Raw genomic sequence first — 15540 nt, 5'->3', positions numbered from 1 at the left:
TCCTGGGATAAGGGGATTATTCAATGAAGAGAGAGTAAACAGACCCTGTCCATAATTCTACAGTTTAGAAGAATGAGAGACAATATCACTGAATCATACATTCAAGCTGTTAAAACATATAAGAAGTAAAAAAATGTTTAAAAAGTTAAACTAATCACAAAAACATTAAAATCATTTCAATAAAACAATGTTATAAACTTAAGCAATTTAAAATCTCTAAAAAACCTAAAGCTTTATTCAAGTTGTATCCCGAGTCCTACACTTTTGATTTAGGGATGTGACTTCAAACCTCATTGCAGTAACTGGGAAATTTAACTTCAGAGAAGTAATTAAATCTGGAATAAAAACTTAGCATCAATAAAGTGGCCATGGAACTATTAGGTTGTTGTGAAAAGGTACCTGGTTCACTAATATCGTTTGGGGAGAAAATTTGCCATCCTGATATGGCCTGGCATATATGTGATCCCAAACTCACAATTACTGAAACATCTAAGCATATCACTGTTACAAAATCATATAGGAATGAACAGCAAATTCTGGCCAATGTCACAATGCAATTGAAGAAACACTAATTAACAGCCATTAACAAGTTCAGTACATCGCACTCACATAAGAGGGCACAGTTATCTCAAACTCATTCACACAGGAAATTGCTGACAGATGTGCACAGAATTGCTGGGATTTCCCCTCAAAAACCAGCCCAATATTTTCTTTATTACCATCTTTTTAGTTGCAATGAATTCAGTTAATTCCTCCCTTGGTGTATTTACGGTTTAACTTGAAGCCCTGGTATTTTATCCTTACCATATTCCCTCACAACATAGGAGACTATTTGGCCCATCCAGTCCATGCCAGCTCACAGAGCAATCCCATTGCCCACTAATTCTTCCTGCTACTTATTCTCTCCACATTCCCATTGACTCTCCCCAGATTAAATAATTCATCTACATATTAGGGTAAATTTATGGTGGCTAATTAAACTACCAGTTTGCATGTTGTTGGCATGTGGGAGGAAACTGGAGTATCCAGATGAAATCCAGGTAGTCACAGGGAGAATATGCAAACTCAGCACGAACGGCACTAGAGGTCAGGATTGAATACAATTCACTGGAGCTGTGAGGCAGCAACTCTTCTAGTTGTGCCACTGTGCTACCTGACAAAGTAACTGCTGATTAAACCTGCCACTTCTTTGGAACTTCTTTTTTCAGTCTTTGGAAACAATGAAGGTTGGGTGATTTTTTAGAGTGTTCACTTTTATTTTACCATGCCTGCTTTTTCCTTGGATTTTCTGTAAATTAGTCATTTATGAATACTTAAATTTTTTTTCATATGTTAAGTCATCCAGGAGTATGTTGTTGACTCACTCTGTGTGTGTGTGTGTGTGTGTGTGAGTGTGTGTGTGTGTGTCTCTCTCTCTCTCTCTCTCTCTCTCTCTCTCTGAAGGAAGAGTAGCCATTCAGCCTTTTGTGACTGCTCCAACATTCAATTGGATCATGGCTGACTTTTACCTTGATGCCACTTTCCCATGCTAACCCCAGAACCCTTAATTTCCTTAATATCCAAAAATGTTTCAACCTCTGTCTTGAAAATACTTGGCATCTGAATTTCCATAGTCCTCTTGTGAAGAGAATTCCAAAGAATCACAATCCTCTGAGTTTAGAAATTCCAAAGAATCACAATCCTCTGAGTTTAAAAATCATCTCAGGCCTGAATGGCTGACTTCTTAATTTGAAATAGTGATCTCTGGTTCAAGTCATCCCAGCCAAGAGAAACATCATCCTTGGCCAGCCCTATTAGCATTTTGTATGATTCAGTGATATTGTCTCTCATTTTTCTAAACTGTAGAACTATGGACAGGGTCTATTTACTCTCTCTTCATTGAATAATCCCCCTATCCCAGGAATCAATCTGATGAACTTTTATTTCAATTCCACTCTTTCAAGTATAGACTTCCTTATGTAGAAAGAAAAGATTTATTAAGATCTATACACATTTTCCAGATTTAGTCTCACCAATATAATTGGACCAAAATGCAACACAATTGCTTACTGTACCTGGATGTGAACTTTTGGTGAGTTGTGAACGAGATGCAAACCAACGCTCTGCCCCCTCCACCCCCCACCATCCCTCAGTACACCTATACTTTTAAATCCCTCACAAATTTCGAATTAGTTCTTTTCCATAGACCCATAGATTCCCCCCTTCAAGTGGTTATCCAGTTCCTTTTCTAAAGTCGTATTTAAATTTGCCTGTTGCATTCTTTTAAGGAGTGTGTTTAAGATCATAGCAACTTACTGCATAAAATCAATTATCCTCTTCTTTGAACTGGCTAATTTGGCAATTACAATACTTGTGGGTTCTTGGATAATCAGCATCTTGGTAGAGGGAACAATTTCTCCCATGTACTCTTATCAAAACTACTGAATATCAAAATCTCCCTTAAATCTATTCTGCTGTAAACAGTACAAACTAATCTGACATGCACATTACTGAATTCCTCCCTTCTGATATTTTAATCAGCAGATTAACAAGGTCTATAAAAAAGTCAGAAAAAAATTTCCTTAATTAGAATTTTATTTGCTTTATTTGTTAATGTCAAAACATAAAATGTAGTGTTTACCCTTAATCCAGACATCTACTTCTTTGTGAGTTGGCTGGAGAAATACCACAAAGAACATGAGGATGCAGTCAGCATTAAGCAGAATAAAAACTTAGGATTGTTGTTGATCGATAACACCTCTCTGAAGAAGACTCTAATTCCTTCACCTCTGCTGTGTCTGGAGGTAAACATTGGCCATTTGTCAACTTTTGTTTAATATCTCTTAATGATATGCATTTGATGAATCATGCAAATTTAGGTCTTCTGTTGCAGTGTTTGAGTAAAAGAGAGTCAAGGTTATTCACAGGTAATGTGAACAAATATCCTCTGATCAAAACTTAGGAAGATCAGATCCTTCCTTCTTTTTGATTTGGTTCCGTCACTTTTATTTCACCTCTTCGGTTGTGAGGTTTGCACCTGGCCTCCCCTTAGTGGTCCCCCTGATGATGTGACAGAAATTTGGTGCTGACCAGAGAGGGAAATACAGTCACACTTTTGGTGCTCCATATTTATTGTGGGATGTCCGGCTTCTCATTTCACTAAATGATGTGATTCAATTTTATAGCATTCCCATTTTATAACAGTTCAGTCTAACATATACTATTTTGCAATTGCATGATGGGGCTTAGTACATTACAATGTGGGATGTTAGGTAGACTTTGAAAATTGATATTCTGCCTTTATTTTGATATGTTAATTAAAAAAATAAATCATAATATAAACTGCAAATATAAATTTGTATTCTTCTGATTATGCTCACTTGTGTGCTGCATACATCTATTTACAAACATTGATGTTATAATACTGATGAGACAAGGCTAGAGTAATCTCTGTTCCAGGAATTGTGGATATTGTGTTCTTTAACTTTTCAATATGTTAGATGAAATAATATTTTCAGCCAACAAAGGCCAAGGTGTGAAGCGAGAGGGAAATCTCACATTGTAGCTCCTGACTTTAAGTTTTTATTGTGATGTTCTGCCTATTACACCCTTCCATGAGCTTTAATCTTGGTTTCACTTTAATTTAATACTCCAGAGACTCCTTGTTATTTTGTTAGTGATTCATCTCATGTGGTTGTAAGACAAAATAGATTTATCCAAACAGATGGTCAGACTACACAAAGAATAAAGAACTAGCTTTAGTTCTCCAGCTTATATCTGTCACATGGAGTCCTTGAGGATCTGAGCTGATCTGGATGTGTTCCAGATAGGACCTGTCTCAATATTTCATTTAAGCAAGTCATCTATTTATAAAATGCACCCCGTGTCTGCACGGGTTTTCCTCCGGGTGCTCTGGTTTCCTCCCATGTTCCAAAGACATACGGGTTAGGAAGTTGTGGGCATGCTGTTGGCGCCAGAAGTTTACCAATACTTGCGAGCTGCCCCCAGAATGTTCTACGCAAAAGATGCATTTCACTGTGTTTCGATGTACATGTGACCAATAAAGATAACTTATCTTAAAGTAAATCTCAAATTAAAATGCTCTGTTAATACTCTTGTGGTGATGATGCAGCCATAAAGCCCAGTTATACCTTCAGGTAAAGAAAGATTAGTGCACATGGGATAATTATACATGTGTCACATACCAGCAACAAAAGAAACACACCAAGTCATGTATAAGTGTTAAAACTATTTTATTAATAACTACTCATGACAGTAAGAAAAATAAAAGTAAAAATGTTGGAATGTTAGAAGTAAAAATGTTAGATCTTAAACATTAACCCCAAAAACTAAACTCGATGTGTGTGTGTGGCAAATTCCCAAACTCCAAGTCAGGAATAGTTCTCAAAGTTCAGTTCAGCAAGCCGTAAGGTGAAACATGAGCAAAGGCTTCGTAAAACACCGTTGACTGAAGAGGAAATGTAGAGAGAAAATAGAGAGTAATTACGAAATCCAAATGTTTCACTTTAGAACTCATACGACATCTCAATTACTGATGATCTCCATTCCTTTGTTCCGAAGTATCTGCCACCCCGAAAGGCATCCAAGACATGGCCGTCCACACAAATACCTGTTTCCTTCTACAGGTTAATGACAAAGTGGACTTTAATGGATTATTCCAAAAATCCTTACATGGCTTGTAGTGACAGACACAGTTATTGTTTTCCATCCATCAATACAGAGACCATCAGGCTGGTCTCTCTCTCTCTCTCTCTCTCTCTCTCTTCTCTGACTAACTGCTCCAAAAACATCATTATGTCCTTATCTCCTGTTGTCGTAACCATGCCACACACACACACACACACACACACTACTGTGCTATGTCTTAAAGGGACATTCACCAATAGTAACCTCATCAGTAACCACATGATTCTATTCCATTGTAAGAGCATTTCCTTCTGTTTATATTGCCAGATTTGTATGTCTACCTTTCTAAAGGAAACTGCCAATGTAAACTTCCAGCACATGAACTACATCCTCTTGTCAGTCGGAGAAATGTTGCAACTCTACTGATATTAATGCGTATTTAAAGAATATCAACTTTACAGTCATTTTCCATTATTGCAAGTGGTTGTAATACCGATGAAAAGAATGGCGGGAAATGTGTAATAATTACACTGACTAATAACATTTACATTAATTGATATACTTTGCATACTGTTCTTTTACCCTTTGCCCTTTTATGTTAGTACACAATGAAAAAATTCAGTCATTTGTGAATTTTAAAAGTTATGTGATTTGTAGTCATGCTGAAGAATTAAATTTACTTGTAACTTTTAAAATTCACAAACAATTGGATTTTTTTTTAATGTGCACGCGTTCATATTTGGTAGTGGGATAAGATATCTTTCTGTGTTTTTTATAATGCTATTTCTAAACACACTTAACTTCTTAATATACACTTAGAAGTTTAATGTTTATTGTAAAGTGTCTTAAGTAAGTCATATGATTACTTATAATAGAAGAACAGTGCAAAAGTTACAACAAATAAGAACTAAGAGGAAATTTAATATTCTTGCTAGTAGTATCATTTTGATTTTTTTTGGTTAGGCTATTAATGGTATACTTCCAGTTATTGCCAAGAAGAAAACAGATGCTATTATTCGTGAAGCACAAGATGCTGAATTTAAACTCGAAGTCATTCCAACTGCTACCATGGAGTATGTGAACAATTTGCTATTCCTTGATGAGATGCAAGATAGGGTTATGTCGAAATATGTTCACAATAAATACTATAAAATAACAGAGTCATAATTATCACTCTTCCTTGTTCCTGTTTTATGTCTTTACCTTTATGTATTCTTCTTCAGGAAAGCGAAGAGGAAGGTTTTTACTTTACTGTTCTTTACAAGTAGGTCAAGTAGGGGTTTGGGTTTTTACCATTCCCAATGTTTGGCATGACGAAAAAGGGGTATTCGGCATAAATTAAAGATAGTGGGTGTGATTTCCATTGTATGTCAATAGTAAATTGTTTTAGAAGAACCATTTTTCAATTCAGTGCAATTCATGGAGAAAGGAAATGATCACCCACCTGATGTGGAAAGAATGCACCATTGTGCTAAATAAATGTAATTTAGTAGTGGTGGTAGGATATCTGATTAATTTTTTAGTTTTGGCTTTTCACAAATACATACATTTGCGAATACTGTATAATTTTAATTTATTTTTTAATATGTAATTTTAAATCATTGCTTAGAAAGGCAAACATTAACTAAATCAGTTGGCAAAAAATTTTTAATTGACATGTTTTGACTGATATGATTGCATTTTTAAGGTAGGAGTATTTGAAGTAGGGCAAACAGGTAAGGGAATACACAAGAAGAGTTTGAACATAAGAAGATATTAATAAGCTAGCCCTGATGATTAGATCACATGGGATCCAGGGTGAGCTGGCCAACTGGATACAAAAATGGCTTGGTGGAAAGAATCACAGGGTGATAATGGAGGGTCTAATTTCATAACCGAGGCCTGTGATCAGCAGTGTGCTGAAGATCAGTGCTGGGTCCACTGTTGCTTGTTACCATGTTAACGGCTTGGATGAGAATATAGTTGGCATAGTTAGTAACTTTGTGGATGATGCCAAAATTGGTGCTATAGTGGACAGTGAAGAGGGTTATCTAAGATTACAACAGGATCTAGATCAACTGGAGAAGTGGGCCAAGAAAAGAATGGCAGATGTAATTTAACTCGGGACTGTGCAAGTTGTTGCACTTTGGTAAGTTAAACCAGGGAAGAACTTACACAGTAGATGGTAGGGCCCTGGAGAGTATTTCAGGACAGAAAGATCTAGGGGTACAGTTACATAGTTCCTTGAAAGTGGAGACACAGATAGACAGGATGGTGAAGAAGGCATTTGGCATGCTTGCCTTCATCGGTCAGAGCACTGAGTACAGGAGTTAGGATGTCATGTTAGGAACAAGAAAGGAGCAGTTACTCTACTGGGAGTATTCTATAGGCCACCAGGTAGCAACAAAGATATTGCTTATTGGTTTATTATTGTCACTTGTACCAAGGTACAGTGAAAAGCTTGTCTTACAAACCGATTGTACAGGTCAATTCATTACACAGTGCAGTTACATTGAGTTAGTACAGAGTGCATTGATGTAGTACAGGTAAAAACAATAACAGCAGAGTAAAGTGTCACAGCTACAGAGAAAGTGCAGTGCAATATTTTGCAAGGTCACAACAAGATAGATCATGAGGTCATAGTCCATCTCATTGTATAAGGGAACCATTCAATAGTCTTATCACAGTGGGGTAGAAGCTGTCCTTAAGTCTGGTGGTACGTGCCCTCAAGCTCCTGTATCTTCTACCCGATGGAAGAGGAGAGAAGAGAGAATGTCCCAGGTGGGTGGGGTCTTTGATTATGCTGGCTGCTACACCAAGACAACGAGAGGTAAAGACAGAGTCCAAGGAGGGGAGGCTGGTGTCTGTGATGCGCTGGGCTGTGTCCACAACTCTCTGCAGCTTTTTGCGGTCCTGGGCCGAGCAGTTGCCATACCAAACCGTGATCCATCCAGATAGGATGCTTTCTGTGGTGCATCGGTAAAAGTTGGTGAGAGTCAAAGGGGACATACCGAATTTCTTTAGCCTTCTGAGGAAGTAGAGGCGCTGGTGAGCTTTCTTGGCTGAGGCATCTATGTGATTTGACCAGGACAGGCTGTTGGTGATGTTCACTCCCAGGAACTTGAAGCTCTCAACCCTCTCGACCTCAGCACCATTGATGTAGACAGGTGTATGTACACTGCCCCCTTTCCTGAAGTCAATGACCAGCTCTTTTGGTTTGTTGACATTGAGGGAAAGGTTGTTGTCATGACACCATTCCACTAAGCTCTCTATCTCCTTCCTGTACTCCGACTCTTCACTGTTTGAGATACGGCTTACAATGGTGGTATCATCTGCAAACTTGTAGATGGAGTTAGAGCAGAATCTGGCCACACAGTCATGAGTGTATAGGGAGTAGAATAGAGGGCTGAGGATGCAGCCTTGTGGGGCACCAGTGTTGAGAATAATCTTGTCGGAGGTATTGCTGCCTATCCTCACTGATTGCAGTTTGTTTGTTAGAAAGTCAAGGATCTAGTTACAGAGGGAGGTGTTGAGTCCTAGGTCTTGGAGTTTAGTGACAAGCTTGCTTGGAATTATTGTATTGAAGGCAGGCATGTAGTCAATAAACAATAGCCTAACGTAGGTGTCTTTACTGACCAGATGCTCCAGAGCTGAGTGTAGGGCCAGGGAGATGGCATCCGCTGTAGACCTGTTTCGCCGATAGGCGAATTGCAATGGGTCCAGGTTGTCTGGTAGGCTGGAGCTGATGCATACCATGACCAACCTCTCAAAGCACTTCATGATAGTGAATGTCAGAGCCACTGGTCGCTAGTCACTGAGACATGTTACCTTGCTTTTCTTTGGTACCGGGATAATAGTGGTCTTCTTAAGACAGGAGGGAAGCTGAGATTGAAGCAGAGACAGGTTGCAAATACTTCTGCCAGCTGATCAGTACAAGATCTGAGCATGCGGCCCGGGACACCATCTGCGCCAGGTGCTTTCCTCATGTTCACTCTCCGGAAGACTGATCTTACATCCTCCACTGTGATCACAGGTTCAGCTACGTTGGTGGCTGTCAGGATGGATGGTGACAATCCACTTCCTTTTTGTTCAAAATGTCCATAAGAATGTGTTAAGTTCATCAGGAAGGGATGCGCTGTTGTTACCTATGCAGCCCGACTTCGTCTTGTAGCCTGAGGAGCAGATTGGCAGGCAGATTTTGGAAAGGTGCAAGAATAACAGGGTTGTTATCATGGGAGACTTCAAATTCCCAAATATTGATTGGCACCTGCTAGTACCAAAGGTTTAGATGGGGCAGAGTTTGTAAAGTGTGGTTCAGGATGGATTCCTGTTACAGTATGTCGACAGACTGACTAGAGGGAATGCCATATTATAGATCTAGTATTAGGTAATGAACCGGGCAGGTGACAGACGTCTCAGTGGGTGAGCATATGGGGGACAGTGACCACCACTCCTAACCTTTAGCATTGTCATGGACAAGGATAGGAGCAAAGAGGACAGGAAGATATTTAATTGGGGAAGGGCAAATTGTGAGGCTATAGGGCTAGAACTTGCAAGTGTGAATTGGGATGACATTTTGAAGGGAAATGTACTATGGAGATGTGGTCGTTGTTCAGGGATCTCTTGCAGGATGTTAGGGATAAAGTTGTCCCGGTGAAGCAGAGAAGGAATGGCAGGGTGAAGGAACCATGGGTGACAAGAGAGGTGAACAACTAGTTAGGAAGAAGAAGGCAGCATACATAAGGTTTAGGAAGCAAGGATCAGATAGGTCTCTTGAGGAATATAGGGTAGCAAGGAAGGAACTTAAGAAGGGGCTGAGGAGGGAAGGAAGGAGACGTGAAAAGGCCTTGGCGAGTAGGGTTAAGGAAAATCCTAAGGCTTTTTTCACTTATGTGAAGAGCAGAAGGATGATGAGAGTGAAGGTAGGACCAATTAGAGGCAAAGGTGGAAGATGTGCCTGGAAGCTGTGGAAGTGGGTGAGGTTCTCAATGAATACTTCTCTTCAGCATTCACCAAGGAGAGGGGCCTTGATGACGCTGAGAACAGTGTTGGTAAGGTTAATGTTCTGGAACATGTAGGTATCAAGAGAGAGGATGTGTTGGAGCTGTTAGAAAATACTAGGACAGATAAGTCCCCGGGGCCTGACGGAATATTCCCCAGGCTGTTCCACGAGGTGAGGGAGGAGATTGCTGAACCATTGGCTAGGATCTTTGAGTCCTCGTTGTCCATGGGAATGGTACCGGAGGATTGGAGGGTGGCAAATGTTGTCCCCTTATTCAAAACAAGAAGTAGGGATAGTCCAGGGAATTATAGACCAGTGAGCCTTACATTTGTGGTGGGCAAGCTGTTGGAAAAGATTCTTAGAAATAGGATCTATGGGCATTCAGAGAATCATAGTCTGATCAGGGACAGCCAGATGGCTTTGTGAAGGACAGATCATGTCTCATAAGACTGATAGGGTTCTTTGAGGGGGTGACCAGAAAGAGCGATGAGGGTAGTGCAGTAAACGTGGTCTACATGGATTTTAGGAAGGCATTTGTCAAGGTTCCACGTGGTAGGCTTCTTCAGAAGGTCAGAGGCCAAGGGATCCAGGGACGCTTGGCCATGTGGATTCAGAATTGGCTTGCCTGTAGAAAGCAGAGGGTGGTGGTGGAGGGATTGCATTCAGATTGGAGGGCTGTGACTAGTGGTGTCCCACAGGGATCAGTTCTGGGACCTCTACTTTTTGTGATTTTTATTAATGACCTGGAAGAGGGGGTAGAAGGGTGGGTTGGCAATTTTGCGGACGACACAAAGGTTGGTGGTGTTGTGGATAGTGTGGAGGACTGTCGAAGATTGCAGAGGGACATTGATAGGATGCAGAGCTGGGCTGAGAAGTGGCAGATGGAGTTCAATCTGGAGAAGTGTGAGGTGGTGCACTTTGGAAGGACAAACTCCAAGGCGGAGTACAAAGTTAGTGGCAGGATTCTGGGCAGTGTGGAGGAGCAGAGGGATCTGGGAGTTCATATCCACAGATCCCTGAAAGTTGTCTCACAGGTGGATAGTGTAGTTAAAGAAAGCTTATGGGATGTTGGCATTCATAAGTCGTGGGATCGGGTTTAAGAACCATGAGGTAATGATGCAGCTCTACAAAACTCTGCTTAGACCACACACTTGGAGTACTATGTCCAGTTCTGGTCGCCTCATTATAGGAAGGATGTGGAAGTGTTGGAAAGGGTGCAGAGGAAATTTTACCAGGATGTTTGGAGAGTATGGATTATGAGGAGAGAGTAAGGGAGCTAGGGCTTTACTCTTTGGAGAGAAGGAGAATGAGAGGAGACATGATAGAGGTATACAAAATATTAAGAGGAATAGATAGAGTAGACAGCAGTGCCTCTTTCCCAGGGCACAAATGCTCAATACAAGAGGGCATGGCTTTAAAGTAATGGGTGGGAAGTTCAAGGGAGATATCAGAGGGAGGTTTTTTACCCAGAGAGTGGTTGGGGCATGGAATGCACTGCCTCAGGCGGTGGTGGAGGCAGGTACATTGGTCAAATTCAAGAGATTGCTTGATAAGCATATGGATGAATTTAAAATAGAGGAATATGTCGGGGGAAGGGGTTAGATGTTTCTAGGTGAGGTTTAAAGGTCGGGACAACATTGTGGGCCGAAGGGCCTGTATTGTGCTGTACTTTCTATGATTCTATGATTCTGTGTTTTAAACTGTACAAGTCCATATGGAGTATTGTATGCAGTTCTGGTCACCCAGCTAGGGGAGGGATGTCATTAAGCTGGAAAGGGTGCAGGTTCACGAGATTTTAACATGACTGGAAGGCTTAAGTTACGAGGAGAGGCTGGATAGGCTGGGACTTTTTTCCCTGGAGTGAAGGAACTGAAGAGTTATCTTATAGAGATATATAAAATCATGAGGGGCATAGATAAGGTGAATGGTCACAGTCTTTTTCCCAGGGTAGAGGAGTTTAAAACTAGAAGGCAGAAGTTTAAGGTGAGAGAGGAAAGGTTTAAAAAGGGACATGAGGGGCAACTTTTTCACACAGAGGGTGGTGGGTATATAGAATGGGTTGGCAGAAGAAGCTATAGAGGCCTGTACAATTGCAGGGTTTCAAAAGACGTTTGAACAGGTACACGGATAGGATATGGACCAAATGCAGGCAAATAGTCCAAGCTCAAGTTGGGAATTTGGTCAGCATGGAGTGGTTGGGCCAAAGGGCACTGTTTCTGTGCTGTATAGCTATGACTCTTTTAGAATGGATTAGTGGTGATACCCGCGATCTCTGAAAATAGTAATCAAGCAGATACAGTGAAAAAAATCATATGGATACTTTCCTTTTTTGGCTAAAATGTAGAAAATAAATGCAGAAATATCATGTTTTAGAATTGCATACAGGAAAGATGTGAGGGGGTTCAAAAAAAACTCATAAAGCCTGGTGAAGTTTAGTTCTGAGAGATGAGTGGCCAGATTGAAACTGTTTCTTATGAAGCAGAGAAAGCTGAGATATAAATGTGTGTAAAAGTACATGCTAAAGCAGATTGGGTCTTCTCTTGAGAAAAGAAGGGTGAGGTTTGACCTCAAAGAGATCTTTAAATGATGATCAACACACAAAAGTGCTAGAGGAACTTAGCAGGTCAGACAGCATCTATGGAGGGAAATGAATAGTCGACATTTCGGGCCAAGAGCCTTCATCAGGACTGTAGTCAGGACTGACCAGTCTGTCATCAGGACTGTCCTTGGCCCGAAATGTCGACTATTCATTTCCCTCCATCGATGCTGCCTGACCTGCTGAGTTCCTCCAGCACTTTTTGTGTGTTGCTCCAGATTTCCAGCATCTGCAGACTTTCTTGTGTCTTTAAAATTATGACAGCTCCTGTTAGAAGGGATACAAGGAAAATATTTTCACTTGTACAGGGGAACATATTTAGAGGCCATCAGATTAGAATAGTCAACAAGAAGGGCAGTGGGGAATACAAATAAATCCTCTCTACCAAAGAGTAGTGAGAATGTGAAACTAGTTTCCACAGGTTAGATACATTTAAGAGGAGGCTGGACAAGTATGTGAGGGAGAAGAGAACAGAGTGTGACATTGATGAATGCAGATGAGGAGACATAAGAGGATGCTTGAGAGAGCATAATCACTTGTGTGGACTAGTTTGGCCAATAGCATCTTTCTGTGCTCTAAGTCTCATGTACTTCTATGTAAGCTAAGAATGGATGAAAAGGAAGGAACTATTTCCTTTAGCAGATAAATCAGTCACCAGGGTGCATAGATTTATGGATTTAGGTATAAAAATAGAGATAGTGATAAAAAAAGATTTTCATCCAAAGAGAGATGGTCATCTGGAACTGGCTACCTGATTAGATGGTGGAAGTAAACAAGGTTAACAAGATCTTAATAAAACCTTGTTAAATTTAGGAAGTACCTAAATGATCGCCTATAGCAAGGTAGACACCTGAACCTAGATGGCCATCTTGAAGTGACTGATTGAAAGCTAGCAGAGGGATATGTCTGAATAGCTCTCCTTTGTGTGGCATGGGTACGATGAACAAAATCGCCACTTCCTGTGCCTTATGCTACAATCAAAAAGTGACCTTCAGACCCTCAACCTAATTCCAAGTAAAGTTGGTCCTGAAAACTTAATTTACTTTTCATCTTACTCCATGGTATCTGGAAATCAAAAGTCAGTGTTAGTTCCTATCCTTTTGACATATATTAAAGATTCCACATGGTAGGCTGCTCTGGATGTTTCGATTGCAGGGAATCTAGGGAGAGCTGGATAATTGGATACACAACTGGCTTAATGGGAGAAAGCAAAAGTGATGATAGAAGGTTGTTTCTTGGATTGGAGCTAGTGGTGTACCTCAGGGGATGGTGCTGAGCCCATTGTTGTTGTCACCTATATCAATGATTTGGAAAAGAATGTACAAGGCATGGTTAGTAAGTTTGCACATGACACTAAAATAGGTCCTATAGTGGACAATGAAGAAGATTATCAAAAATTGAGGAGGGATCTTGATCAGCTGAGTAAGTGGGCTGAAGGAATGGCAAATGGAGTTTTAATTCGGATAAGTGTGAGGGGTTTGCATTGTGGAAAGTCCAATCCAGGTAGGAACTTTCACAGTGAATGACAGGGCCTGTGGAGGCATGTAGAAACGAGGGACCGTGGAGTAAAAGTACATGGCTCACTGAATTGGAGTCACAGGTAGACAGGGTGGTGAAGAAAACTCTCGCAAGCTGGCCTTCACAAGTCAAGGCATTGAGTATAAAAGTTGGGGGGGTCTTGTCCGGTTGTACAGGATGCCTGGTGAGGCTGCAATTGGAGTTTGTGTTCAGTTTTGATCACCCTGTCATAGGAAAGATGTTATTAAACTAGACAGAGTTCAGAAAAGATTTGCAAGGATGTTGCCAGGACTTGAGGGACTGAGTTATAGGGAGAGGTTGGACAGGCTAGGATTTTATCCCTTGGAGCATAGGGGACCAAGAGTTGATCTTATAGAGGTGTATAAAAATCATGAGGTGGCATAGATAGGGTGAATGCACTCAGTCTTTTTCCTAGGGGTGGGGAATCAAGAACTAGAGGGCACAGGTTTAAGGTGAGAGGGAAAAGATTTAATAGGAACTTGAGGGGCACAAGGGGTGGTATCTATGTGGAATGAGTTGCCAGAGGAAGTGGCTGAAGCAGGTACAATAATAACTTTTAAAAGACAGGTTGGACAGGTACATGGATTGGAAAGATTTAGAGGGTTATGGGTCAAATGCTGGCAAATGGGACTAGCTTGGATGGGGCACCTTGGTCAGCATGGACCAGTTGGGCTGATGGGCCTGTTTCCATGCTGTATAACTCTATGACTCTATCTGGAGTTGAGCATGCAAGGCTGAATTTCAATATATCAAGGTAGTATGACATTGCAGTGGTGTCATAAGTATTGACTTCATTGCTACATAGACAGATTGATGAATTTGGCATGCTTATGGAATGATAAAAATAGAATCACTGAAATTTATGGTAGAGAAGAAGGCTATTCAGCCCATCATAACTATTCTAACTAAAATAGACAGGCTCTAAGTCAATAGCCTTGTTGTGAGGGTCTCTGCCTCTACCACCCTCTCAGGCAGTAAGTTCCACCTCCCACAATTTGTTGAATGAAGAAACTTTTACTCAACTTTCCTCCATTCCTTCTACTTTTTAACTTAAATCCATACCCCTATTATTTTCCTTAATGCTAGAAATAATAGATGATACCTGCCCTAGCCTCTTGTAATTTATATACCTCAATTAACTCTCCCCATCAGTTACCTTTGATCCAAAGTTTAATAGTCCCATCTTGGCCAATCTTTTCACATTGCAGGTGCAAATTAAGCACAGAAGGTACAGGGATCTACAGCAACAGCATTCACTGCAGGGCAAAACAGCGACATCATTTTTCACTTCTTGGATTTTTCTGAAATATTTAAAATTCAATCTGTGACCCTAGTCTGTCCGTGAGCTGGAATTTACTGGCTTATTTGCTGACTGTGACTCCACAGCAACTTGGTTATACTAATATTTGTTGAAAATATCAGCTGTAGCAGAAAGATGGATAAGTGAAATTAAGATAGTTTAACTCCTGTCAGAACATGATCTTAACTGGATACACTTGGGGGGAGGTGGGGGTTACAACAAAGATGGCATAGGAAAATGGCCCATGGATTTAAACAATCCATATCCTTGTTTATGGACAGTTTTAATAATACAACTATTGACTTTTTAGATTGAAGTCTTGGAAGAAGAATCGAGTATTGTTGTCATGATGTATCAGCTCATTGAAAAGTACAAGATTGCCACACCTCCTGAGGATCTTGCTGTATTTGCAACTCTGAAACCTTCAATATCTTCAGTTCGCACTGTAATTGACAGAGCTGTAAATGAAAGAGAAGGAATATTTCCAAATTATGCCAC

General features: G+C 40.5%; 1 protein-coding gene across 1 annotated transcript in view; it reads left to right on the top strand.

Moving 5' to 3' along the window:
- LOC127572582 (dynein axonemal heavy chain 6-like) overlaps window positions 1–15540 on the top strand; it is a 320765-nt gene that overhangs the window by 41321 nt on the left and 263904 nt on the right. Inside the window, 3 exon segments of the mRNA XM_052019999.1 lie at window positions 2632–2783; window positions 5590–5742; window positions 15353–15540. Coding sequence (XP_051875959.1) covers window positions 2632–2783; window positions 5590–5742; window positions 15353–15540 — 493 coding nt within the window.

This window comes from Pristis pectinata, chromosome 7 (genome assembly GCF_009764475.1).
Source record: "Pristis pectinata isolate sPriPec2 chromosome 7, sPriPec2.1.pri, whole genome shotgun sequence".
In the NCBI taxonomy this organism is placed as follows: Eukaryota; Metazoa; Chordata; class Chondrichthyes; order Rhinopristiformes; family Pristidae; genus Pristis; species Pristis pectinata.
The sequence above is the reverse complement of the archived record's forward strand: the minus strand, read 5'-3'. Positions and strand labels throughout refer to the sequence as shown.